At 63.6% G+C, this 25,893-nt stretch overlaps 1 protein-coding gene across 1 annotated transcript; it reads right to left on the bottom strand.

Moving 5' to 3' along the window:
* Positions 1-703: 703 nt before the first annotated feature.
* EPHA2 (EPH receptor A2) lies at positions 704-25,169 on the bottom strand. Its single transcript, XM_002722324.4, has 17 exons — positions 24,952-25,169; positions 20,539-20,606; positions 18,371-19,040; positions 10,739-10,894; positions 10,330-10,662; positions 9,725-9,840; positions 9,224-9,377; positions 8,694-8,793; positions 8,143-8,198; positions 7,781-7,906; positions 7,465-7,653; positions 7,271-7,332; positions 6,981-7,190; positions 6,666-6,815; positions 5,831-6,024; positions 5,052-5,207; positions 704-1,596 (listed from the first exon to the last, which is right to left on the bottom strand). The coding sequence occupies exons 1-17, from the start codon at positions 25,037-25,039 to the stop codon at positions 1,491-1,493; spliced, it is 2,934 nt and encodes a 977-aa protein (XP_002722370.1). The 5' UTR covers positions 25,040-25,169; the 3' UTR covers positions 704-1,490.
* Positions 25,170-25,893: the final 724 nt, after the last annotated feature.

Here is a 25,893-nt window from a genome sequence, read left to right as displayed (position 1 = left end):
GCTTCATGGCTAATCTCCCCAGGGTCACCTCCTCCAGGAAGCTTTCCTGTTGGGCCCAGGATCAGTTCTGTCCGCTGGCCCTTGTTCCTGGTCACCTGTGCTTGACACCTTGCAAAGCCCCATTATAAACGACCTCTGACATGCATGGCAGGCACCAGGCACACAGGGGAGAAAGCACAGGGTCTGAGGGTCCGATTCCGGCTTCCTCTGCTGTGAGACTGCACATCTCTGAGCCTGTCAGTCTTGACCTCAGCCCCCGGCTTGCTGTGTGGCCTTGGGCAAGCCCAGCCTCAGTTTTTCTCTTCTGTACAATGGAGCCGCCCACAAAACTCACAACAGAGTGCTGAGGCTCCCACAAGCCAAAACCTGTGCAAAGTGTTTGAGAGCCTCGCAGATGGCCGCACGCTGTTTCGACAGCTCCACGGAGCGGTGTGGGAGGGAGGCGACCGCTGCTCTCTGCTCTCCTGCCTCCCGGCCATCCAGCGGCCTTGAGATCAAAGGTGATTGGAGCCTGTGGCGTGGAGGCCAGGCGGCTCGGCGGGGCCTGCGCCCTGGCCCCCTGCCCACCTCCCACCCACCGCTGCTCCCAGGGTGACGTGACACGTCTGCCTTGCAAAATTAGTACTGTTTAAACACTGGGGGGGGGGGGGGGGGAGCCCTCCCAGACCCTACCCTGGCTCCCAGGACTGAAAGCCGAGACCCGTTTGAACATCTGCAATTTTTATTCCAGAGCAGAAATAAGTCATTTTCTAACAATAAATATAAAAAAAATAATAAATTAAGATTCCAAAAAAAAGTCCCAAAAAAACAAAAACCATTAACACTGACAGAGTAGTGAGTGTCACCTCTGGGGGGCTGGGCGGGCCGGCAGGGCCCGGGAATGTCTGACGCAGGCCGTCCGTCCTCTGCCCCCAGCCCTGGCAGGGCCCCTGCCACCACACATTCTTTCCACAAAGTACAAAATATATATTTTCAAAAAAACTCAACATAACCAAGCACACTGCAGAGGCCCCAGGAAAGCGAGCGTCTGGCCCGCCTGGGCCGAGGGCAGGGCCCGGGGGTCTGAGGATGGCACTGAAGGGACGGAGGGGCACGTGGGTCGCACCCAGCCGGGGTCCGAGTGTGCCCCTTACAGCGAGGGTGGGGCCGAGGTGCCCTGGTCGCACGGCCGTGGGCTGACACCACCCCCTCTTCCCGAGTCTCCCTCGTGTGGGAGAAGGTGAGAGCGAGGTCGGTTTCGAAATGTCCCATGAAGACCCTGGCAGCTCCAGCCCCAGAGGATGCTGGGAACATGGCGGTGCCGGCTAAGTGCTTGGCTATCTGTCCTGCCGGGGGGACGAGGCCCCTGGCCCGGGATCCCCGGATCAGGCACGGGTGTCGTCCGAGAGCCCCCAGCGGCACCAATGAGGGAACAATCAGAAATAAATAAGGTCTCTGGTGGCCGGCGCGGGCCGCTGTTTTTCAAGTATCCTTGCCCAAGGGGCCGGGGCTCAGATGGGGATGCCCACCGTGTTCACCTGGTCCTTGAGCCCCAGCAGGCTGTAGGCGATGCGCTTCTGGTGGCCGGGCAGACGCACCCCGATCCTCTTGATGTCCCTGTGGGCAGGGAGGGCGAGGGGGAGAGTCAGGGGCTGCAGCAGAGAGGGGCCAAAGAGCTCCCGCTGAGGAGCCCGAGAGGAGGGTCCCCCCCCCGGAAGCCTGCCGAGCTGGGCCGCCTCCACAAAGCCAGTGCCTGCGAGGTGCCCAAGGGACGCGCCCTCGTCACCCCCACTTTGCAGAGTGAAGGGACTGGCCCGAGGTCACACAGCCGGCAGGTGGAGGGCCGGGACTCCGACCCGCGGTGCATACGTGCCTCCCTTTCCCCACCTGTCTGTCCTGTGTGTCTCCAGTTAAGGCCCCCGCCAGGGACAGTGCCAGGCCACCACCCTCTGGGTATTGCTCAGAGCTCCGCTGCCCAAGGCCTCTTCCCAGCCACGGCCTCAATTCACCCTCGCTCCCTCCAAGGCCCCTGCTGGCAATAGGGCGAGGGCTCGGCAAAGCCCTGCACGTCACCTGAGGCAGGTGCCTTCCGTTTGGGGAACCTCAACTTCCTCACCTATCCAATGGGAAAACAGCGCCCAGCGAGTGGCTAGGAGACCCCAGGAACGGGCAGCAAGTGGAGGAGGGGGCATCAGTACCACCCACGGCCCAGCCGCCCTGTGCCCCCCTCATGCTCCCTGGGGCCAGGCTGTTCTGGGCTCCCCCTCTCCACGCCCCTCGTCCCTCGTAAAACCACTTACGCTCCCAGGAGCCCGCCAGCAGGCCGCTCACCCACCAGCCCAGACCCATGCAAACACCCAGGTTTTTATGGGCCGGCTCTTGGCCGTAAATGGGGTAATTATATGGTGCAAGCTCCTGTTTGCAATTCCGGAGCCATGACTTTCCCACAGGCTCCGGGAGCCCTCGGAGAAGTGCTGAGCCAGGAAGGGCCGCCAGGTGAGTGGGGGGTGGCAGCAGCAGGGCCACACGTGAGACGTCTGGGAGAACGGCCCAGCCCTCCACCGCAGGGCGCCTCTGACCCTGACAGCGGGGGCTGCTGGACAAGGAGGCGGGGACCCCGCACCTGGGGGTCTCAGACGAAGACCATGGGGGAGGAGCCTGGCTAGGACTCACAGAGGCTCTGTGGGCTCAGGAGGACAGCGCCCCCACCCAGCGCACGGCCCCCGGGGTCCTGCTGGCTGCTGAGCGGGTGAATGAGCGAGTGGGGAAAGAACCCTGCCAGCCCAGCCCCCTCCTCTTTAAGAACAAAGCGCCCCTCATCGTCCCTCTCTGCCTCCCCCACGCGCAGCGCACGGCAGCACCCTGGGACGAGGCCCACAGGTCATCCGAGCTGCTCCGCCCCGGCCTCACTCCCACCCCTCCCCTCCCAGGGGCAGGGGGCCCTGACTCGGGACACTCTGCCTGGTCTGGTCCCTCTGCTGCGCACTGGGCCTCCCAAGGCCATTCGCCCATAGATACACCTGCTGTCTGCTGGCGCCGGGCGCGAGGAGAGGGAGTGAGAAACGGTTCTCGGAGCCTGGAGCCTCAGAGCATTTACCCAGGGAGCATTTCTTCAGCACCAAGGACGCGCCAGCCTGGGCCCTCGACCCCAGCTAAGACCCTGCCCAGCCCTGACGCCGGTCAGCACCTGCTGCTGCTGCTGGGGTAAACACCCCCCCCTTCATCAGCTCCTCACTGCGAAACCACGAGTCCAGCTAGATGCCTGACAGCTCCAAAATCGGGTGGTGAGAGAGACGGACGTCGGGGGACCCCCGGGGAACAAGCGACCGGTCCCTTGGGGGGGCGGGGAAGAGGGTGGGCCACGGAAGCTAAATTCTGACCCCATCAGGAAAGAGCTGAATCGTGCCGTGGCTGGCTCAGAGCCTCCAGGGGGCTCCCCGGCAGGTGAACACCACCTACAGGTTTTAAAAGTGCTCCCAGAGCCCCATTTACTTGGAGAGAGACGGACAGGAAGGGGCAGGCACTGGTGGGGTGAGTCACCCAGGCCCAGCTCCGAGCAGCGGCGGGCAGGAGCAAGCAGAAGGGAGTGCTGGATGACTTCCTGCCTTTCTCCGGGCCTTTTCCAAACGCCACACGCCTGCGTGCACGGCCTCCGTCCACCCCAGCTAGCTGGGCCTTGCTCGTGGGAAAGGAATCGGTGGGGAGCACCCGGGCTATTTCGGGAAGCTTCCAAGAACATGTGTTTCCTATCAGGACATCTCCTTGCCCTCAGCTCTGGTCACCAACAGAGAAGCCGTGTTGTCCTCAGTGGGAGCCAACGTGGCTGGGTCAGGTTCTCGGAGAAGAGGGGGGTGGGGAACCCTGGTTTCACCCACAGACTAAGGCAGAAAGAAGGGCAGCGAAGGAAAAGAGAGCGACGCGGATGAAGCCCCTACTGTGCGCAGGCGCGTCATCTGCGTTGCACCCATGCAATCCCCACGAGGGGACATGGAAACCAAGGCTCCGAGCTGGACCTAATTTGATCAAGGTCACCTTCGAGGAAGTGGCAGGTGTGGCACTGGAGCCCAAGTGTGACCGCAGACCCGGAGCGTGTGCCCTGTCACTGGCTAGCAGCAAGAGACATCCCGGGACACGGCTCCGTCCCTGGCTGATTCTCATCACAGGCCATCCCCTGGGACGGACCACGGCCTTGGCCAGCGGGTCAGCTCAGCTGAGCAGTTTCCAGAGCCCCCAGAGAATGTCCATCCCCAGGCTCAAATCCCAGAAGTTCTGTGTCCCACAACTGTGGGAGACTCAGCTCTTCCTCTGCGTGTGGTTCCCAAAACCGCCCAACCTCAGGGTGTTTCGGCCATGACCCTGAACCCTGCACAAGCTGGGCTGCTGGGACCCACCACTATTTTTAGAGGTACAAAAGGCCAAGGGGATAATGTCTTCCCTCTCTTGGGATGGGAAGAACTGTCCGTGCCAAGGTCGGACTGGGAGAGGTCCCAGGGCTGGGGCGAGAAGGAGATGGGCGTTCCCATGGGCAGCCTGACAAGGCCAAGCCCAGGCGGGCCGGGGGTGGGCGGATGAGCAGACGTGCCTGGGAGCTCCCTGGCTGCGGCACTGGGCAGAGCGACCTGGACAGGACGCTGCCCCTAGCTGGCCGTGCGACTTCAGGCAGGTCGGCCACCTCTCAGCATGTTTCTCCTCTAATGAGCTCTGCAGTCCCTGAGCTCCGGCTGACCGGGGCTGCAAATCCTCTTGTTCCCCAGATCAGGCCCTGGACAGGCCCCACACTTCTCTGCACCCGTCTCTCACCTGTCCAGTGGGGACACTACCAGGCCCCACCCTGCCCAGCAGGACTGATTCAAAGTGCTCCAGCACAGGGCCTTCCGAAACGCCAACTATTGTTGTGACCACAATCGCTATGAATTCCCACGCTGGGAAGAGAGGCAGAAGGGGACGGGGCCGAGGTGGCCGCCTGGCTCTGCGGGAGCGGAGACTTGGGAGACGGACGGGCAGGTGGTGGGGTCGGAGGCGGCCTCCGGAGGTGGGAGACAGGCGGGTGGGCACAGGAGGGTGCGACTCACTCGTTGGTCATCTGCACCACTTTCTCGATGGCAGTGTAGCCAGCCGCCATGAAGTGCTCCGTGTACTGCTGCATCCTGATGGACTCCAGCCACTCGGACACTGTGCGGAAGGGCACGCCCTCGGAGCCGCTGGTGCTGGGCAGCCGAATGGACACGCTGCAAGAGAACCCACAGCCCGCAGGTGAGAGGCGGCGGCTCCTAGCCCCCAACGGGCCCCCCGAGCCTGCGGCACTGCCCCATGCCTTGGTTTCCCATACAAGCTTCCCCGTGCCTCAGTTTCCCACTCTGCATAACGGGGTAACCAAATCAGGCAGGGTTCGATGAGGCAGCCCAGCAGGTCAGGAGCACTCAGGGTTTAAAACTATGGCTGCCCCACTCCTGTCAACAAGACCACCGCTGTCAAGGCCAAATCGTGACTGGGCAAGCAGAGACCTGGGACCCTGGAGCCCCCCTCCCCGTCTGGCCTCCAGCCAGCTGTGTGGGATACTTAACCACATCGTGTCTTAGTTTCTTCATCTTCAAAAAGGGGTTAATTATAGGATCCATCTCACAGCTGCTTCAATGAACTCAATCATGCCCAGCGCTGAGCACCGTGCCCTGGCAAGGTTAACTACCTCTGCTGGATTCCGAGCCACCCCCAGTCCTGTCTAAGTCGAGCCCAAGCCCAGCTCCCGAGCCCCCTAACTGACTGCCCCCCCTCCGGCCACTAGACCCGCACCGCTTGGGAGGCTGCGGGCGTGGAGGTGGGAGCCGCCCCAGGCCGACCGCCCGCAACATACCGGGGGTCAAAGTCAGCCAGGGTCTTGAGGGATTCGGGGGCTCGGATGAGCTTGTCGAGGATGCTGACGATGTCCGTGAACTTGGGGCGGCGGGCGCGCTCCTGCTGCCAGCATTGCATCATGAGCTGGTAGATGGCGGAGGGGCAGTCCATGGGCGTGGGCAGCCGGAAGCCGTCGTTGATGGCTTTCATCACCTGGGGGTGGGGGTGGGGGCAGAGAGGCGTCAGCACACAGAGGCAGGCCGGAGAAGGAAGGGGAGAAACTGAGGATGGGTCCTTCTAAACCCCAGTACACAACCTCGAGAGCAGCACTCGGGCCAAGGGCTAAGGGGCTGTCTCCAGAGTGCCATAGACCAATGGCCTGACCACCTGCTCCTCCACGGGGCACCCCACGCAGCAGCCACACTGTGTGCCCTGCAGGCAGCCCAGCCTCCCCTCTGACCCCGTGTCCGCTCGCCCTTGGCCAGAACTCTCTGCCTCCTCCTCCTCCTCCTCCTCCTCCTCTTCACCTGCCTGCTTTGCTGTGCCCTGGCTTTCGGCAGCAGCGTGACCTCCTTCGGGCAGCCAGCTGGGCACACGGAGGCACACACACGTGCACACGTGCCTGTGTGTACCCACCGATGCACACCCACCCCATTCCTTGTTTCTTTGCCCTGTACTCTGGACTGTAAGTAGGCACCAGATTGTAGAAGTCAGCACGCAGTAGGCCCGCAATAAACATTCACTGAACCAATCTACACTGGAAGAAGTTTGGCCCTGCCTAGCCCCTGGGGTTGGGAATGAGTGAAGCCCTTCAGTCCAGGTTTGGGCAGGCCCGGGCTGGGCCAGGGCCCTACCTCGTGGTTCGACAGCTCCCAGTAGGGCCGTTCGCCATACGTCATCACCTCCCACATGACAATGCCGTAGCTCCATACGTCGCTGGCAGAGGTGAACTTGCGGTAGGAAATGGCTTCTGGGGCCGTCCAGCGGATTGGGATCTTGCCACCCTGCAGGGGACCCGGGCCTGGTTACCACCCTCCCCCTCCCCCAGTAGCCCCAGCACATACCACCAAGCCACAGGCACTCCCCACCCCAAGGTCCACACCGCAGGCATGCAGGGTGAAGGCCCGAGTCACCCTCCCCTGGCGGGGCCAGCCCCTCCCCAAACTCACACTGGTGGTGTAGGTGGCCTCGGGGTCGTCCTCCAGCACGCGGGACAGGCCGAAGTCGGACACCTTGCACACCAGGTTGCCGTTGACCAGGATGTTGCGGGCGGCCAGGTCGCGGTGCACGTAGTTCATGTTGGCCAGGTACTTCATGCCCGCCGCGATGCCCCGCAGCATGCCCACCAGCTGCAGCACGCCGAACTCGCCGTCCTTTTCCTGCCAGAGCACGCAGGCTGTCAGCCGCCGGCCGGCCCCGCGCCCGGCACGCGCCCCTCCCGCCCCGGCCCCATCCTTACTCGAAGGAACTTGTCCAGGGCCCCGTTCTCCATGTATTCGGTGATGATCATCATGGGCTTGTCTGCACGGTGAGAGATCAGGCACAGTGGTGAGCGGGCACGAGGCAGGGGCAGGGGGCACGGTCAGAGACAGAGCCCCAGCAGGTGGACCAGGGCCAGCCCCTCCCCGGCCCCCGGCGCCGCACGAGCCTCACATTTAGAGACGACTCCTTCCAGGCGGATGATGTTGTGGTGGCTGAACTGGCCCATGATGCTCGCCTCGCTCAGGAAGTCCACCCGCTGCTTCTCCGTGTAGCCGGCCTTCAGTGTCTTGATGGCCACGGGCACCTCCTTCTTCCCCGAGGACGCCTTTAGCATCCCCTTGTACACCTCCCCAAACTCCCCTGTGCGCAGGCAGGACAGAGGGAGCACCCCCGTCGTCAGCCAGCCCGGGCACAGGGCGCCCCCACCCCACCTGTACCACCCCTTGCCAGGCTCCTAGGGGCCCTGCGGCAGGTGCGCCGGCCTCACCTGCTCCGATCACCTTCTGCCGTGTGATGCAGGACGGGTGGATCTCGGTGGTGAACTTGAGCACAGCCTGGTTGGGGTCCTCATACGTGTGGGGGTCCACGTACGTCTTCAGGGGCTTCAGTTGCTCTGGAAGGGGCAGGAGGAGTGGGTCACAGACAGTGAGGGAGGGGCAGCCCCCACAGGAGGAGGCCGCCCAGCCAGGCCAGCTGTGGGGCCTGGACCTCAACGCTGCCCAGGGAAGCCTCGGGGCCTCACCCAGAGCCCCAGGGCCACCGGGGCTGCCCCCACCTCTGCCGCAGAGCTGGGGAGACCCCAGGGGACAGCGGGACGGGGCCGAGGTCAGAGCAGAGGCTGCCTCTCACCTGACTTGGAGAAGTACACGTCCTCCGAGGACTGGCGGGCACGCAGGTTCTTCCTCCTGTGGGAAGCCACAGAGAAGCACGCGGGAAGGGTCAGTGAAGCTGGCCCCGACCCCACCCCAGCCTGGGAGGAGAGCTCACTGTGCTGGGTTCCTGCTCACCATCCCCCGCGGGGCAGAGGGCACGGGGAAGGCAGGGGAGAGGCGGGGAGGAAATGAGCCAGCCACGACTCACACCCTGGGATCTGTGCCCTGGAATGGCCCCGTAAGTGGCCATAATGAGGGCTTTCCTCATTAGCAATACCCAGCACGTCCAGAGGAAGTGTGGCCACACCGCTAATGCCCAGAGCAGAGATAATGGCCGCCTGTCCCAGGCCTGCATCGCGTGCCCAGCCCTGTGCTAGGCATGCATGGCTCATCCCAGCTTCACACCACCAGGAGGCAGGGATTACTGGAACCTTAGGCCACCTGCCGTCAGACCCATTTCTCAGATGAGGACACTGAGGTTCCTGGCCCTCCTGAGCCCGGGGGGAGCCTGGTGTGGCTCTGACACACCTGCGATGAATGAAGACGCCAATTCCCGCCAACAGCAGAAGCAAGACCAGGCCGACAGCCACACCACCGATCACCGCCATGTTGCCAGACCCTTCCACGGCTGCCAAGGGAGACGAGCTAATGACGAGGGAGCCCCTCCAACTGCGATCACGGGAACACCACCCCTGGCCCCCAAGGCCCATCTCAGGGACCTGAGACACCTGGGAGGGCTCAGGTGCCTTTGTTCTCAGGTCACAGAGGGTCAACGAGAGGCCCTCACGAAGCTCCCACAGTGGCTCCTCCAACTCCCAGCTGTGAGACTCTGTGCCGCGGGACTTGAACTTGGGGTCTGCCAGTGCCAGAACCCGGGCCTCCCCTCTCACAGCACGGCCCTGGCCTTCCACCTGCAGCCCTAGCCCTGCCCGGGACCCAGGCTGCCCCAGCCCTGCTGGCCCAGGAGTGGGGCCTGGGATCCAATTCCTCCCTCCCTCAGTGGGTCCCAACCACTTGGTTCAGGGCCCTGGCCCGTGCCCCGGGGGTCCCTAACTCACACAGCGTCTGGAACTCATGCACCTTGCTGCCGGCCCCTTGGCCCTCCTGTGTCAGGGCCTGCACCTGGACCAGGTAGGTGGTGTCCGGAGCCAGGTCGTCCAGGGTCACAGAGAAGCCCTCAGTGCGGCGCACATTGTAGCTGTTGGAGTCCCCCTGGGAGTGGCCAACAGGTGGAGGAGGGGCAATGAGGGCGGGGCAGGGGCCTCACCCAGGACCACCCGAGACCATGCCCAGCCAGCAAGCTCGACGCCTTACTCGCCGAGGGCGAATCTGCGACTCAGAGAAGGGAAGTACTCACTCGAAGTCCAACCCAGCAAATGCACCGCCCAGGTCTGCCTGGTCTCCCCCGCCCGCCCCGACCACCCCTTCCCAGGATCGGAATGCTGCGTGGTCCCCCACCCCCCAGGAGTCAATGCCGTGCTGCCCTGGGAGAGCCCAGGCCTCAGTTTCCCCAGCTGCAGAAGGGAGCCTCTTCGGGTGGTGGGCAGCCGACCCGTTACCTTCTTGCGGTAGGTGACCTCGTACTTCCACACGCGGCTCTGCTGCGGTGGGGGGATGGTCCAGGCCACGCTCAGCGAGGTGGTGCTGCGGCCCTCCAGCCTCACCTTGGGGGGCTCTGGGTGGGGGAGGGAGGGAGAGAGGTGTGAGGTGCGCAGGGATGGGAGATGAGGGGACCTGGAGTCAGGCCCTCCCACAGCCCCCAGGCTGCTCAGAGTCCATCCTGGGATCCCTGACTTCCAGCTCCCGAGCACAGAGCCCCCACCACACCTGCACCCCACTGGCCGCCAGAGGTGCCCAGTGAGTACGATCAAGTGCATACGTGACATTAAAAAAAAAAAAAAAAAAAAGAGGCAGCTCAGCCAAGTCCTGCAGAACCCTGTCTCTGGACCAGACCCTGTGCCAAGAGCCTCCAGGATAATGATGTGCTAAATCCCCCCACTTCACAGGTGAGAAACAGACCCAGAGAGGTTAAGTAGCCACCCCTCACCCCACCCCCCGCCCCAGTTGGGTCTTGGGAGGGGCACCTTGCTCTGCTGCCTCTCTGAACGCAGCCTGGGCCTCCCTAAGTCCCACCCGGGGCACAGCCGCCAACACCAGGCCTCACCGGTCTGGTTGATGGTGACGCTGGCGGTGCGGAAGCTGCGGCTGGTCACCAGGCCCGAGACGCCGTTGCGGGCTTCCACAGCGAATGTGTAGTTCATGTGGGGCTCCAGGTCGCTGACCATCAGGCTGGTGCGGGTCAGCGCGTGCGGAGGCTCCGAGTAGCGCACGCTGGCCTCGCACGGCCCACACTCGCCTGACTCGGGCCAGCACTGCTCGCAGGTGACAAAGTAGACGACGTCCTCGCGGCCCCCACTGTCCTGGGGAGGCGTCCAGCGCAGCTCCACCTTGGCGCCCATGCCCACGGCCGTGAGGTAGTGCGGGGCGGAGGGCGGGCCTGCACCATGGAGAGAGGTCAGTGCCAACCCTCAGGCCACACCCACCACCGCCATCACCCCCGATGCAAGACTCACGTGTGCAGGGCATGGACAGTGGGTCCTGGGGGGCCCGGAAGTAGCCTTCCTCACACTCGCAGGAGGTGGCGCCCTCCAGGGACGGCAGCGTGTGCTCGGGACACTCCAGGCAGGGGCTCTCGGATGCTTCGGACTTGAAGAATCCCGGCGAGCAGGCTGCAGGCACAGGGGACGACAGAGACGTGACTTTCCCTGGTCCCCACCCCCAAGTGGCTGAGCCGCTCCCCCACGACGACGCGGCCCCACGCTGGGCGTGAAATCACCAAGGACCTGTTGCCTCGCGGTAAAACAGCTCAGCTCGCGGTGAGAAAAGGTGAGGCCAGCACCTGCAGTGCGCTGGGCACCCAGGAAGTGCCTCGCCCACATGCCCCCAAACCTTCGCATCACTCCACACTGGCTCCCGCCAGGAAAAGCAGCCGCACCCCTGAGGCTGCCGTTCAAGGTCCACTTCTCCTCGCCTTGCAGCCTTCCATGAAGCCTGCCTGCCCCAGGCACTGCCCGCCTTCCTCGGCGCCTTTGATCTGATCAGCACAGCCGGTCAGGTCCCCACAGGGCAGTGACTGCATCCGCTCGGCGGTTTTTTTTTATTTTATTTTAAAGATCTATTTTATTTATTTGAAAGGCAAAGTTACAGAGAGAGAGGGAGGTCTTCCACCCACTGATTCACTCCCCAGATGGCTACGAGGGCTGGAGCTGAGCCAATACAAAGCCAGGAGCCAGGAGCTTCTTCCATGTCTCCCACCTGGGTGCAGGGACCCAAGCACTTGGGCCATCTGCTGCTTTCCCAGGTGCATTAGCAGGGAGCCGGATGGGAAGTAGAGCAGCTGGGACTCGAACCGGCACCCATAAGAGATGCCAGCACTGCAGGCTAGGGCTTTAACCTGCTACATCACAGCACCGGCCCCGGCTGCTCATGTTTGTTGACCGACTCCCCGACCGAACAGCCTGCCACCCCTGCAGGGCTCCCTGCACCCCAAGACCTGACCACCTTCCCGTTCCGGGGCTGGGCGGCCAGGAAGCAGGCAAGGCCAGGCCCCCAGCATTCTCTCCGGATCTTCTTCCAGGACCAAGTCATTTCCGTGCTCCCAGGGAGGCCAGGAAGTGGTTCTTCCTCCTCCCGGCGCAGGTCCTGCCCCGGCCCAGCTGGCGAAAGGCTCAGGCACCTGACTCCAGGGGCTTCTTCCTCCCACGGCCCTATCCCGCCCCTGCCCCAAGCCCCCTTCCTGGCCCCATAGGCAGGAAGCTGTGCAGACAGAGGGCCATCACGCAGGGCTGCCCAGGGCTTGGGCAGTTGCTGAAGTGGCCAGAGTAGGGTGAGGTCACCCTAGAGGCCTCGCCTCACACGTCCTGCAGCTTACCCTGATCGGAGCTTACCTAAACAGTGCCCTGCTCCTCTGCTCTGCCTGGCCCCAGGCTGGGCACAGCCCCAGGGATGAAAACAAAGTCCCTGAACTCAGGGGGACCTAACGCATGACAAGGTGTGCGATAAAGGGGGCAGGCAGGGGCTGGCGCTGTGGTGCCGCTAGCATCCCATATGGGGGCACCAGTTCAAGTCCCAGCTTCGCCACTACCTGCTAATGCACTTGGGAAGGCAGCGGAAGGTGGCCCAAGTGCCTGGGCCCCTGCACCTGCGTGGGAGACCCAGATGAAACTCTTGGCTCCTGGCTTCAGATCGGCGCAGCTCCGGTTGTTACAGGGAGTAACAGCACAGCATCATCTTCACTCTCAGAAAAACCTCCTGCAGCAAAGACTGCTGGGAAGACCCAGGGCAGCCTGGCCCCTTGCGGCCTAAGGGAAGCCAATTTCAAGTGCCCTTACCCAGGCGAACCTCTGATCCAAGCCAGGCCCTGCTAACCGGCAAAGCTGGAGTCCCGAGCCAAGTCCCTCCTGGTCCAGCACTCCTGATGAGCCCCCCCGGCCCCCCTCACCCAGAGACTGTGCAAACAGCCTCTGTCATCCCCCTGCCCGAGCTGCCTTAGCAGACCCCCTGCAGAGGCCCCAGGGGAGCTTGGGCTTATGCCATGGGGAGGGGCTTGGGCAGGGCCACACCGGGGGACAAAGGAGGCCCAGGACCGGGATCCTGCTCTGACCAGAGTCTGGGGCCCAGGAGAGCGAGAGCACTGACCAAGTGCCTCCCGTGCGCTCGTTCAGTCCGCACAACGCGCGTGTCGCACAGGGGCGCCCCCCGCATCCACGCCCGCCAAGCTCAGAGAGGCAAAGCGACCCAAGCCAGGTGTCCGAGCTGCTAAGACCAAACCAGAAAGCAGGCCGAGGGCACCCACGTCGGAGCCCCTCTCGCCTCGCACTTCTGTTCTTAGCAACAGCTCAATCTGGAGTGGCGAGAAATCAACACCCTCAAACAAGCCTGCGCCCTGGCCCGCTTCTGCGGCGTAGCCGGGGGCGGGGGCCGGTGCACCCTGGACACGATCTCTAACCGGGCCTGCTGGGGCTACCTAGGGGGTCTTCAGGACCCAAGCATCTTCCAAGGCTCCCTGAGGGTTGGAGAAATCCACGCACCCTCTGCACCCTGCCCGGCACGTACCTGCTTTGATACAAAAAGAGCTGCCTCCTCCCCCCGGAGGACCCCACAGAGCCACGTCACCTTAATCCTGGGGCTGGGTGCCCCAGACGCCCTGGCTTGCCCAAGAGGGGGCTGTGCCCAGCTCAGTGCTGGCCCCCAGTGGTCCTGGCAGCCCAGGACCACAATCTGTCAGGCTGGGGAGGAGGGGGCTCCAACCCTCACAGCCCAGGCTGGGTTCCCCCCACAAAGGGCTTCAGACACCCACAAAGCCCCCAGTGCTCCGCTGCGGCTCCCGAGCCCTCCAGTCCTGTGCCAAGAGGAGGAAGTGGGGGAAGAGACGGGCTCCATTCTCTGGCCCCGGAGCCCGGGGGTGGCCCGCCCGCTGCCGGCAGGAAAGAGGGAATTTGGAGAGATTTCCGCTGCGGATGTGCCAGATAATACAGCGGTAAGGGGGCATGTGCTCGCCTGACGAGGCGGCAGGGCCCTCCTCCTCCCACAGAGCTGCCAGAGCTGTCCCCAGGCCCCATCACCACACCAAGGCGGGGATTGCCAGTGCTTGGGGGTCCCAGAGCTGGGGAGTGGGCTACCAGCAAGCCCCTCCATCTTCCTGACCTTCCTGGCACTGGATCGGATTTCCTGGAGTTCTGGACAGGGTTCCATGCACTCAGACACAGCCACACCCACCAAAGACCCACTGACCCTTAGCCAACCAGCAAACTCCTATGCATGCTTCAAGACCCAGCATGAGTCCCTCTACACAGCCCTCCCAGACGGCCCAATTCCTGGCCCCCTTGAGCCCCATCAGGGCACCTGTCACTCAATCTTCTGTTTACCAAACAGAAATGAGCCCTGCCCACGTGTCTAGCACCGTGCTGGATGCTGGGGTCAGACAGGAAGATCAGAAACACCGCGTCGGCTGGCTGGCGCACTGTTGGAGGTTATATTTCTGTACTTACGAGGATTCTCTGTAAGTCTAGCAGCAGGACAGACACTGACGTACTGGAGTCTGTATCAGCCCAGGTCAGCCTGGCACAAAGCACACACTCAGCTAATCCTCATGAATGGGTGGGTGGACAGATGAACGAATGAATGAGTGAGTGAATGAATAAGTGACTGAAGCACTCGGACACTTGCATGCATTAAAGCCACAGAAGTGAGCAGTGTTTTAGCCCCTGGGGGACCCGGTGGAGACTGCACACCTGACCGCCCACTTGCCTGGCAGGAGCCGGCTGGTGGCACACCTGTGACAACCCGTGGGGCGCGTCTCTGGCCCTGGCTCCCCTGGGAGGGCCCCAGGCCACTCCACGCAGGGGAACTGGGGCACGGCGGCTGCACCTACAGCTGCACCCCAGTTTTTCCAGTTCCCGATGCCCATCCCTCTGGCAGCAGAGTGGGGTGACTCGGGGACAGGCACCCTCTTCATGACGCACATCGCCCAGGCCCAGCCACCTCCCAGGCTGGTGGTGGCGGCAAGATGGTGAGGTCAAGAGGTCGCGGTGGCAATTCGCTGGGGCCGGTCACCTCCCAAGCCAGGCCCGGCCCGGGCTCACAGGCGCCGAGACCTGGACTTTGTCTCTGTACCCTGTTCTGCGGTGGCGAGCGGTGACCTGGAAGTTACTCACCCAGCAAATGAGGGTACCTGATAACTGCAGGCCCTGTGGCTTCTCGCCTCCCAGCAGGCCCTGCAGAAGGGGGGCAGTGAGCCCCGGCCAGCGAGCCCCGGCCAGCAGGCCCCGGCCAGCCAGCGTGCCCAGGCCCGCGGCCCAGCAGCCTGCCCCTCGCACACACCCTGGGGAATTATCTGTGGCACATTCCTCAGCCAAGCCGAGATAAGCACGGCTGCCCCAGCCCGCCTCCTCCCTCCATCCACCAGCCTTTTATCTCCTGTTTGCTTTCCCTGCCTCCTTCCTTCCGTTCTGGGGACCCACTTACCTCCTGGAGGCAGGGAGCGGCTGGGGCCCCGCCTGGTGTGAGCAGAGGGCCAGGCGACAGGGCCAGGGGTCACAGCCACTAGCCGGGGTGGGGAGGCGCCACCACAGTCCCACCCTTGTAGGCCAGTGGCTTTCCCAGGAGGGGGACGAGCCCACAGAGCCCCCAGCCTGGAGTTCTGTCTGAGCAAGGCCTTCTTGCCTTGACCCCCAAACCAGAGCCACACCCCAGCCCCTGGGGAGCCTCCCCTTCAGCCACTGGGGACGCCCACCCCAGGGACCCCTCCTCACCAAGCATGGTGACTCAGGGGGCCTCTGCAGAGTCACAGCAGGTGCACCCTGGTCCCCAGACTGGCAGGGTCCTCGGCCAGAATGGGGCCCGAGGAGACAGGTCAAGGTCACACAGCTTGTGAGTGAAAGGACACAGAGCAGGGGTGACTGAGGGCAGTGGCCAGGCCCCAGTGCTTTTGGTCCCTCGGCCTCAGTTTCTTCATCTGTAAATTGGGGATAAAGTCCTCGCCCTCTCTGGGTTGTTCGTGAGGCCTGAAGGGAACCTTGCTTGTGAAATGCTTAGCATGGTGCCTGGAGAGCGAGACCCTGGAGGGAGCAGAGGCCTCCCAGAAGGGCACTCCAGCCGCCCCCATGGCTCTGGCTCCCAGCTGCTGGGCTGAGCCTCTGGCCAAGGCCGCTGGCCACCTGTTCACCTGGGCCGAGGCGCCAGCCGGGCCCCGCCAGCTCAGCTGCCAATGCCAGCACAGGAAGCTGAGATGAACAGGGAGACAAAGCAGCCCCAGGGGACAACGGTCAGCCTGGGCGACTCCACTGTCCCCGGGAGGGGGAGGGAGGCTGCAGGGAGCTGGCTCATTCCTGACATAGCTCCCGGGCGCGCTCCTGGGCAGGGTGCCCACCTGTCCACACACAGCACCTGGGTGCCGGCACGCTCCCCTTCCACCGCCCTGAACTCTCTAAGCTCCTGGGGCTCCCTGGGAAAGAACCCTGGGGCAAAACGGATGAACTCTGGGGATAACCCGGCCCACCTGGGGTGGTCCGCAGAGACCCCAGGGAAGAAGCTGGCTCCCGGACTGGGAAGGAGCAGGCAGGGACACCTCGTGCGCCCTCATGTGGCCCCCGAGGGAGCCCCCAGCCCACCGCATGGCTGCCCGGAGCTGAGTCAGGGATTCCACAGGAACTGGTCATTTCCCTCCCCTTTTCCTGACCCAGCCTGCAGCTGGGGCATCGGCGGGCTGCCTGGATTCAAATCCTGATGCAGCCACATGCTAGCTGTCTGCCTTCAACTCCAAGCCTCAGTTTCCCCATCTGCCCAATGGGTGAATAGCAGCGACGTCTGACAAAGCACTGGGAATACGTAACAGCTGGCACTGAAGTCAGGGCTGCCGAGACGCGTCTGGAAGCGGAAAGAGCAGCCAGGCCGGGCCACGCCGCAGGGAATTTCGGTGGGGAGATCCCAGGGAGGAAAAGCCAGGGCAAGAGCTGGTGCAGCTGAGAGGTTCCCACGGCGAAGCGAGAGATCCCACTCGTGGAAGGGCGTCCTCCCAGCCAGGGCCCCCCCATTCTGCTCTTTACAAACAAGGCTGGCCAGACCCGTGACCCCCACCCCCAGAGGCGGGCTGGCAGCCCCTTCCTGGAGAGACCCCCCCCATCACCCATCCTCTTATCTCTGCAGGACCTGAATCCCCAGCCTGTGGAAAGTTTTCAGCTGCCCCTCACTCCCCACCCCCGCATTCCTGGGCGAGGATGTCATGTGGGAGGAGCCTGCGGGCCCAACTGGGCTGCCCCCCTACCCCACAGCCATTGTCTAGAAGCCAGTGTGCGTCCAAGGTCACTAAAGCAGGGCTGCCTGGGGCAGGGGGCTCACTCCACGGAGGGGAGCTGGGAGGACAAGGCAGGGCCGGCGAGGGGCTGGGCAGAGCTGCCCCACAGGCTCATGGGAGAGAGACTCAGGGGTTTATGGACTCTGTTAAGCAAGGCCCTGAGGATCTGCTCTGAGAAGCAACCAGGATCCGTCTCGGGTCCCCCGCGCATCCACCCCCGTCCTGGGTTGCAGGATCCAGGGCTGAAGTCCAAGCACACACAACCTGCTGCTGTCACTGAATTTTCCCATTTTAGTCCCAGTGAACCCAAGGCCAGAGGGGAGGACGCACTTCCCACCCGGCAGGTATGCGCCACCGCAAGGGCTAAACCCCCCAATTTCTCAACACCCTGCTTATCTCAGCAAAGCAGCTCCCAGAGAAAGGGATGAGCTGGCGCGCATTCCACAACCACCCCACCCACAGCCTTTTCCAGAAGAGCTGCCCGCTGCGGGAGATTCGCTGTCACAGGTTCCAGAGACGGCCCCTCCACCCGCGCTGTCACAGGCCCCGTTCCAGAGACGGTCCCTCCACCCGCCTCTTTCCTGGACCAGGCTGCTCACCAACGGAGAATCTGGGCCTTCGGTCCCCGTGTGGGGCTGGGCGAACCCCGGGCCTCGATCCGCCCCTCCCTCCTTCCCTCCCTCGACACAGCCCAGCTTGGAAAGCAGACCAGGTGTGCAGCCAGGGGATGCAAACCCTGGGGCCAACGCAGTCGCCTCTCCAAGGACGAGAGGGGACGCAGAGAGCCAGAGAGGTCAAGTGACTTGTGCAAGGTCACACAGTAAGGAACTAGCTCCCGGGACGAAACTCCAGGTCTGCGGGGCCGGAGCGCAGCAAAGAATTCAGGGAATACTTGCGGGATGAATCAAAAGTAACAGCCTCACGGAGAGCCCGGATGTGTCACGCGATGACCTCAGCACTTCATGAACATGAAATCATTTGATTATCACAGCCGCCCTCGGAACTGGGCCCGCGATCGTCTCCACCGTGCGGATGAGGCAAGGCCGCCCCACAGAGAAGAAGCAGAGGGCCTGACATCACCCAGCGAAACGCAACGCAGCGACTGAACACAAAGCACTCTTGTACCAGAGGCTTCGCTCGGAATCTGCATTCCATCCTGTTTCTCAACTCGTTCCTGCTCAACCAACGACTGAACCCACTCGTAAAGAAGGCCACCGTCGGACCCACAACGTGTCAGAGCAGGGAGCAGCTTACCCAGGTCCCAGGGCCCCAGAGCTGAGACACTGGCGCCCAGGCAGGCAGTCTCCCGCCCCCGAGCACTCTCGCCCTGCCACCCCGAGCCGTCACTCACCCTGGCAGGCGTCCTCCACCTTCTCGTAGCCTGCCTGGCACAAGCACTGCCCGATGGGCACCAGCCACTCGCCGTCCACGGCACAGTGCATCCGGGGCTCTTCACCGCCCGGGGGCACCACAGCATGGTCCACGCAGGTGCCGGCCACGGTGGCCAGAGAGGGTGCGTCAGAGCCGGCGATGGTCTCGGGGAAGTGGGCCAGGCCCTGCAGCAGCTCGGGGCACTTCTTGTAGTAGACGCGGACAGAGAGCAGCGCCACGCAGGCGCCGATGTCCTGGAAGGCCAAGTAGAAGCCCTTGCGGCTGAGCGGCCCCACGGAGCGCTCCTCCACGTTCAGCTTCACATTGCGCGCCTCGAAGTCGCTGCTGACGGTGATCTCGTCGGGCGCGATGGTGTCAATCTTGGTGAACTGGCGCTTCTGGAAGTTGGTGCCATAGTCCACATCCGACTCGGCGTAGTAGAGGTTGAAGGTCTCCTTGCAGGAGCTGGCGCCGCCGGGGAAGCTGTTGCAGTCGCGCACCGTGAACTTGAGCTCAATAAAGATGCGCTCGGCCTCGCCCCGGTACACCCAGTTGGTGCGCAGCCAGTTGTCCTGGTCGCCGGCCACCACGTTGCACACGGAGTACATGTAGATGGGCATGTCGTTCATGATGTTTTGCATCAGGTCCCACTGTGTGCAGAGAGACGGCCTAGTGTGGGTAATGTGCCCGGCGCTGGCTGGCCGAGCTGGGCATCAAGAAGACGCCGAACAGCTCCTGCCCTGCCCATTCTACAGAAAGAGAAACTGAGGCCTGGAGACGGACTTCTGGAAACAGTTGGGCTGGGACCTGAGCTCTGGTCTAGGTGGCCCCAAAGGGTGAGCGCAGAGCCTCCATAGTAGACTAGGAGCCTGGTGTAGAATCCGGGGCTCCACGTGGGAGGGTCACGTAAGCTCTGAGCCTCAGTGTCCCCTCGCTCACATCTGCCATGGGGGGACATGACACAATATCTACAGAGAGCACCAGGGACAGTCACACAAGGCAGAATTACTGTTGTCATTGCTGTTAGTTCTCACAGCGCCTCGGGAGATGGGGGCAGGCAAGGGGTTAAACCAAAGGCAGTGGCTGATCTGCCACCACTTAGACTTTGCAACAAGCAGTGCACACTCCTCCCTCTCAGAATCCAGCTCAGCCTCCTCCAGGAAGACTTCCCAGACTGGGCCAATGCCCCCCAACCTGGGCTCCTCGCCTGCACGTCCCCTTTATCATAGCACTTGGCACGTGTGCACACATCTGGCTCTCACACTGGACTCTGAGCTCTTCGGGACAGGGACTACATCTAAGTCATCTCCGTATCCCTAGGGCCTACCGGGGCAGAGCAGGTGCTCAGGGAAGTCTTTGTTGAATGAATGAATGAAAGCAGAGGAGACAAGAAAACGCCTGGACTACACGGTGTGGCACTGGCCCAAGGCCCTGCACACCCCAAGGTCTCCACCTCCCACTCTGAGCCAAGGCGTGCTTGGATTAGGTGGTCTGTGCCCCTCACGGCTGGGGGTTTCAGGACCCTACAAATCGGCTCAGAGCTGCACTCCAGCTCCCTGGACTAGGGTGGCCGGGGACAGGCTCCCCACTCAGGCACACCCGGCCAGCAGCCCCCCAGAGAGACCCCTGTCCCTGGCTCAGGGTCCCAGGGCCCAGGGCACAGTGAGGGCCCACTGTACACAGGGGGAAACCGAGGCAGGCAGCAGCCACACCTTCAGAATCACACAGCAGTCAAGGCAAAGCTGGGGGGGAGAACGCAGCTCCGGCCCTCCAGCTCTGGTCACATCAGGGCAGCACAAGACAGGGAGGCAGGGGGGCGGGGGAGATGGGGGGGGCAGGAACTCACTCTGGTTTCCCTGGGAGCTGTGGGCAGCTGGGAGCCACAGTTCCTGTCTTCCCTTCACCCCTCACCTGAGCTGAGACTTCCAGGACACAGCAGCCTTTAGCCCCACCCCTCCAAGAGGTGGAGGGAGGAAGACTCCCCGGGCCTGTGAACCCTTTGGGGGCACCTGGGGTGTAGACGTCTGCCCAGCTCCTTGCACCTCCCAGGTCCCTTCGCTGCCTTCCAAGCACAGCCAGGCCCAGTTTCCCCACCCGCACACGGGCCTGGCAGCCCCGCACCCTGCCCATCCCCCAGGGCTGACTTACCCCTTTACCGTACGGGTGCGTGAGCCAGCCCAGCTCCCCCTTGGCCGCTGCAAAGTCCAACAGAACAACTGCAAGAGATGGGAGGGGCCAGGTGAGTGTGGGGGCGTCCACAAGAGAAAGACGCTGGCAGGAAGGGTGAGGGTCCCCTAGGAGCCCTCGGAGAGGCCTTGTCTGGAGAAGCGACGGGGCCCAGCCGAGCCTGTGCGGGAGGCTGCCTCTCCCAGGCCAGGCTCCAGCCCTGCCCCGCCCCAGCTCAGCCTGCAAGCTGGGAAGAGCAGGACAGGGCCGCGGCCTAGCAGGAGAACAGCAGCTGGGCTGAGCCGGGGCCGGGACCGGGGCCGGGGCCGGGGCTGGGGCTGGCAGGGGGATTGAATGACACCTCCTTAAATACCGTCCCCAGGAGCACTTCACACACGGGTGGGTGTTGGAGACACCGGTCTCTGCTTCCACCACATGCCCCTGCTTAAAACACCCCAACCCCACCCAGGCCACAGAGCACACACATGCACATGTATGTACATGCGTCTCACGCCCTCCAGGAGGAGAGCCCTGTTAACAGGTGCAAACAGCTCGGGGAGGAGCAGGATGCCTGGAAACCAAACTTCCCGCCACAGAAGCCACAGAGCGGCCTGAACCAACCAGGAGGGGCCACAGGTACACACAGCTGGCGAGAGCCTCTCTGGGAAAGTCACTCCCAGGGGTGCCAGGGGCACAGAGATGGAAATCTCGGTAGGGAATTTCCAGGCCTGCGGAGACCAGGTGCCAGAGCCACACTGTGCCCAAGAGGCATCTGCAGCAGGCAGGGGACCCACTGCCAGGGGCTTCCCTGATGGCCCTGCCTCCAGGCCCCTCCCGCCAGTCCACTCTGTTCTTTTTCCAGTTCTTCTTCTTCTTCTTCTTCTTCTTCTTTTTTTTTTTTTTGACAGGCAGAGTGGACAGTGAGAGAGAGAGAGAGAGAAAGGTCTTCCTTCCATTGGTTCACTCCCCAAATGGCCGCTATGGCCAGCGCTGTGCTGATCCGAAGCCAGGAGCCAGGTGCTTCTTCCTGGTCTCCCATGCGGGTGTAGGGCCCAAGCACCTGGGCCATCCTCCACTGCCTTCCCGGGCCACAGCAGAGAGCTGGACTGGAAGAGGAGCAACCGGGACTAGAACCCGGCGCCCATATGGGATGCCAGCGCTGCAGGCAGAGGATTAACCAAGTGAGCTACGGCGCCGGCCCACTCTCTATGAGCAGCCCAGCAGCAGCAGTGGGGCCCTCAGCATAGCTGCCCGTCTGTGTCTAAGGAAGGGCCAGGGAGCTGCTGATAAGCACAGCCCCCACCGAGGGCAAGAGGATGGGAGAAACTGAGGCATGGAACTCAGGCAAGGTTCCCAGGTTCAGAAGGCAGAGCCTTGAGGAAGAGGGAAAGACCAGCCAATCCATGTCTGCCCTTGGGCCCCAGGGCGAGGACGCCTAGCATGGGGCTCCAGTCAAGCAGGAGTGGGGCAAGAGCAGGGCTGGCCTGAGATGCTGGTGAGGGTAGGAGGCCCCCATGGTAGACTGCTCTCCCTCCCCTGGGCTGAAGCCCCCAGGCCTAGGAGTAAGCACTGCCTCCCCCACCCCCACCCCCAGCTGACCTTGGCCAAGTGTCTCTAGGAAGGGCCCGGCAGCCCAGACAGGGAAGAGGAAATCCGATGTGGCACCGGCCCCACGGCACAGGCTGTGGGGACCCGCAGGGTGACCGGTGAGGTGGGCAGGGGCAGGGATTTGTTCAGACATGCCCAGGGCTGGGGCTTGGAAAACTCTCTAACCCCACTAGCAAATGGAATGTTCCAGCTACACAGGAAGGAATCTGGGGGTTCCTGCCTCCGGCGAGGGGGGCAGGAGGGTGACCCGGGTGCTGCCGTCACACCCACTGCAGGGGCGGGGAGACGCTGCCTCTGTGGCCCCGAGGGAGGGTGTGGGGCACCCAGGCCCTGAAGGGTTAAGCTGGCTCACAGGGTACCCTAGCCCTCCCCTCCCCTCCCCTCCCCTCCCCTCCCGAGGGATCCCAGGCTCTACCTGAGAAGAAAAGAGGCCTTCACACAGGAAGGAGCCTCCCCCAGGGGCTTCCAGCCACAGCCCCCGCCCCAGGAAATTCCCTAGACCCAGCCACCAGAACAGGAGGCGACCGGCCCAGGTCCTCCGCCCTGACCCCGGCCCTGGCATGGGCGCAGCTCTCTCCTGCGGCCCTTCCACACGCAGAGGCCCTGACGTCCCTGGGAGTTGGGGAACCCCCCACTGCCCCCTGGCTTTGTTGAGAGAGGCCTGGCCAGGAGCCCTGTGCCCCTCACCTTGCCACGCCTCCCTCTCCGCCTGAAGTCACCACGGACGCCACCCTTGTGGGTCCACAGGGCTTCCCAGCTGTTCACATAAATGGAGAACTACCACCCACCCCCGCTGCTGCCACTGCCCAAGACCAGGGAATACCTACAGAAAGTGGGCAGGCAGGGGACTCTGGGAAAGAAATGGATTAAAAGGGCAAGGGGACAGAGGGCAAACAGGGCTTCCCAGGCCTCCTGCTCGCCCCCCAGCCCTGTTCCCATTGCAGCACCCAGGTGAGCAGCCCCTGCCCCGTTGTAATCACAGCCCGGGAAAATGCACCCTGAAACCAATCGCAGGCCAATGCCCCTTACGCTCTGTTTGACCCTCTCTGCAGAGGGCCGTGGCTAGTGAGGGCTCAGGGGTCCCAAGTTCCCCATTGGTAAAAGGAGGCAAATTCGGGGGTGTTGAGAACCGAAACGGACTCCACCTGGGTTGCTGAGTGCAGCTGGGGTCCTGGGGTGGCAGAAAGGAGAAGTTGGGGCGGGGGGAAGGGCAGCCCAGAGCAGATCCATCACACCCAGCCAGAGTCCCCAAGAACTGACGCCAGCAGCTGCCAGCTGGGCCGCCACGGCCACCTCCTCACCCCTGGGAGGCACACATCCCTGGGGACCGGTTCACGGGGACTCCTGGAGAATAAGCTAAAACACCCGCCCTCCCCAGGAGACCGGGTACCCCTTTCGTCTTTCATCCCACAGGGACTGGGGGCACTGGGCTAGCGACCTGAGCTGGCAGAGAGACGCCCAAGGTCGGAAGCCTCCTTCCTGGCTGGTGGCTGGGCCTAATCCCCCGCCCGCCATGGGCAGCCCAGGAGAAAGGCCCCTGGGATTCCAGCTGTCTCCCCCTTCTCTCCAACCACGGTCCCCAGCAAGGGGGAGGGCCAAACGGCGGGCGTGGGGGGGGGGGTGTCGCAAAATCCCTGCCACACACTCCTGCAACCAGAGCTCCCAGCTGGGACCAGGGGCTCCCGCTCCCGCCTCTTTTCCTCCCCACGGGAACAGCAGCAAAACCACCAGCCCCAGTTTGGGAGGCACAAAAAGAAGGCAAGGCTGGAAGGAACCTCACGCTGCCCAGGGTTTCCTCGGCTTCCCCCGGTGGAGCCCGCGGAAGCCGCTCGGTGCCCCCCCTCCCCGGAGGTGGGGAAACTGGCTCCCATCGCTGAGGCCCGAAGCCAGCCTCCACCGAGTGGACAGGAAGGTCCTCCTAAAGGCTGGAGCCCCCATCCTCTCTGCGACCCCAGCAGGGGACGGCACCGGCTCACACAGGTGCCCCGCCCTGGGCAAAGTCTGCCGGGCCCCTTACCCAGTGCAGGGGGGGGGTGTCAGGGTCCCGCCCCAGGGTGCCCCGGCTCCCTGGTGGCCCCGAGGTGACGGCTCCACACCTAGGGAGGCCGCGCCCCCACCTGCTGCATTTCCTCGCCCTGAGTCACCCCTTGCTCAGAAGGCTCGACCTGGGGACTTCCTGTTCTCACTCGCGGCCCCTAAACTGTCCCCGGGAAGGAGATGGGCCAGAGCCTGACCCCTGCTCTTCCCTCGGGGTTGGAGGCAAAGCGGGGCGTGGGAGAGAATCTCGGGGTACAGGAGTTCCCGCGGGGAGCCCCGTCCCCAAAACGCGGGGCCTGCCAAGAAATGCCTTCCCCGCAAAATCGCGGCAAGTGAGTTAGTGAGTTCTGGCCACTGAGAAGCCGAACCCGCGAAAAGTGCACCCGGACACCCCCGCCTCCGAGAGACCCCGGCGCCCCTCGCCAGGGCGCGTTCCTGAAGCCGCCGCCAGGGCTGCAACCTCGTGGCCGGCGCCGCGTCCCCTTCTCCGCGGCCTCCGAGCCCCGCGCGCCGGATCCAAAACCCTTTAGTCCCCGGAGTCCCTGTAACCCCGCTTGGGGGTCCCGCAGTCATCCCGGGGGCAGCCCGCGCGCCCTCCCGGTCCCAGCGCGCGGACACTAGGCGGCACCAGGTCGGATCCAAAGTTGCGTGCGCCCAAGAGCGCGAGGCTCCGGGAGGCGCGGGGGTCCTAAGGTCCCGGGGTCCCGCGGCTGGCCCCGGTCTGGCTGGGCGGCCGCCGAGCGAACTCACCTTCCTTGCCCTGCGCCGCCGCCGCCGCCGCGGCCAGAGCGCAGCCCCAAAGCAGCGCGAGGTAGGCGCGGGCTCCCCGGCGCTCCATGCTGCTCTGCTGGCTCTCGGCGCGATCCTGGTGCCCGGCTCCACACGCCCGCACGCCGGCCTTGGTGTCCGACTCCCGCCCGCCTGCCTGCGAGCAACCCCCGCCCCTCCTGCCCCGAGTCCTTAATGGAAGTTGGGTGAGAACCCGCTCCTGTTCATTCATGCCCCGCGCCGACGTCACCGATACCACGCCCTCAGGAATGTCTTTAAAGGGGCCGGGCTAGGCACCGGGCGGAGCGGGAGGGGCTGTCGGGGGGGTAGGGGGCTGGGGAGGGCCCCCTGGACCCCTGGCGCCTCCAGGCGCTCCCGAGTTTGAGCGCCTCAAAGCACCGGCACCCCCAAAGGCTACTCTTGGGGGTCTTTGATCAAGGAAGGCCCTAGGTGGAGCTGCTGTTGCATGGGACACTGGGCTAGCCCCCACTCTGAGCCTTTGCCCTAGCCCGGAATCAGTCTTGACCTGAGGCCTGGGCTGCAATGGGTTAGGGGTTCCTTAGTAACAACCCAGGGGAGGAGCCGGGGTTGGGGGGAGACCCAGACCCAGACATCTCCTTTCCTGGGGCTTCCGAGGGGTGCAGCCCACGCTTGGGTCAAGGAGAAGGCCTCTGAGTCCCTAGAGGGTCAGACGGACACGGTGTCACCTGGGGGACAAGGAGCAGTGTTCCCATTTTACAGAAAAGACTGCTGAGGCTCCAGACGTGTATACAGTATGGCCAAAGGCTGCACAACTCGCAGGTGGTAGGGGCAGGACTTGAAGCTCAGTGGTTTCTATTTTTTTTTTTTTTTTTGGACAGGCAGAGTGGACAGTGAGAGAGAGACAGAGAGAAAGGTCTTCCTTTGCCGTTGGTTCACCCTCCA

Source organism: Oryctolagus cuniculus, chromosome 7, assembly GCF_964237555.1.
Source record: "Oryctolagus cuniculus chromosome 7, mOryCun1.1, whole genome shotgun sequence".
Lineage (NCBI taxonomy): Eukaryota > Metazoa > Chordata > Mammalia > Lagomorpha > Leporidae > Oryctolagus > Oryctolagus cuniculus.
This window is presented reverse-complemented; position numbering and strand designations above follow the sequence as displayed.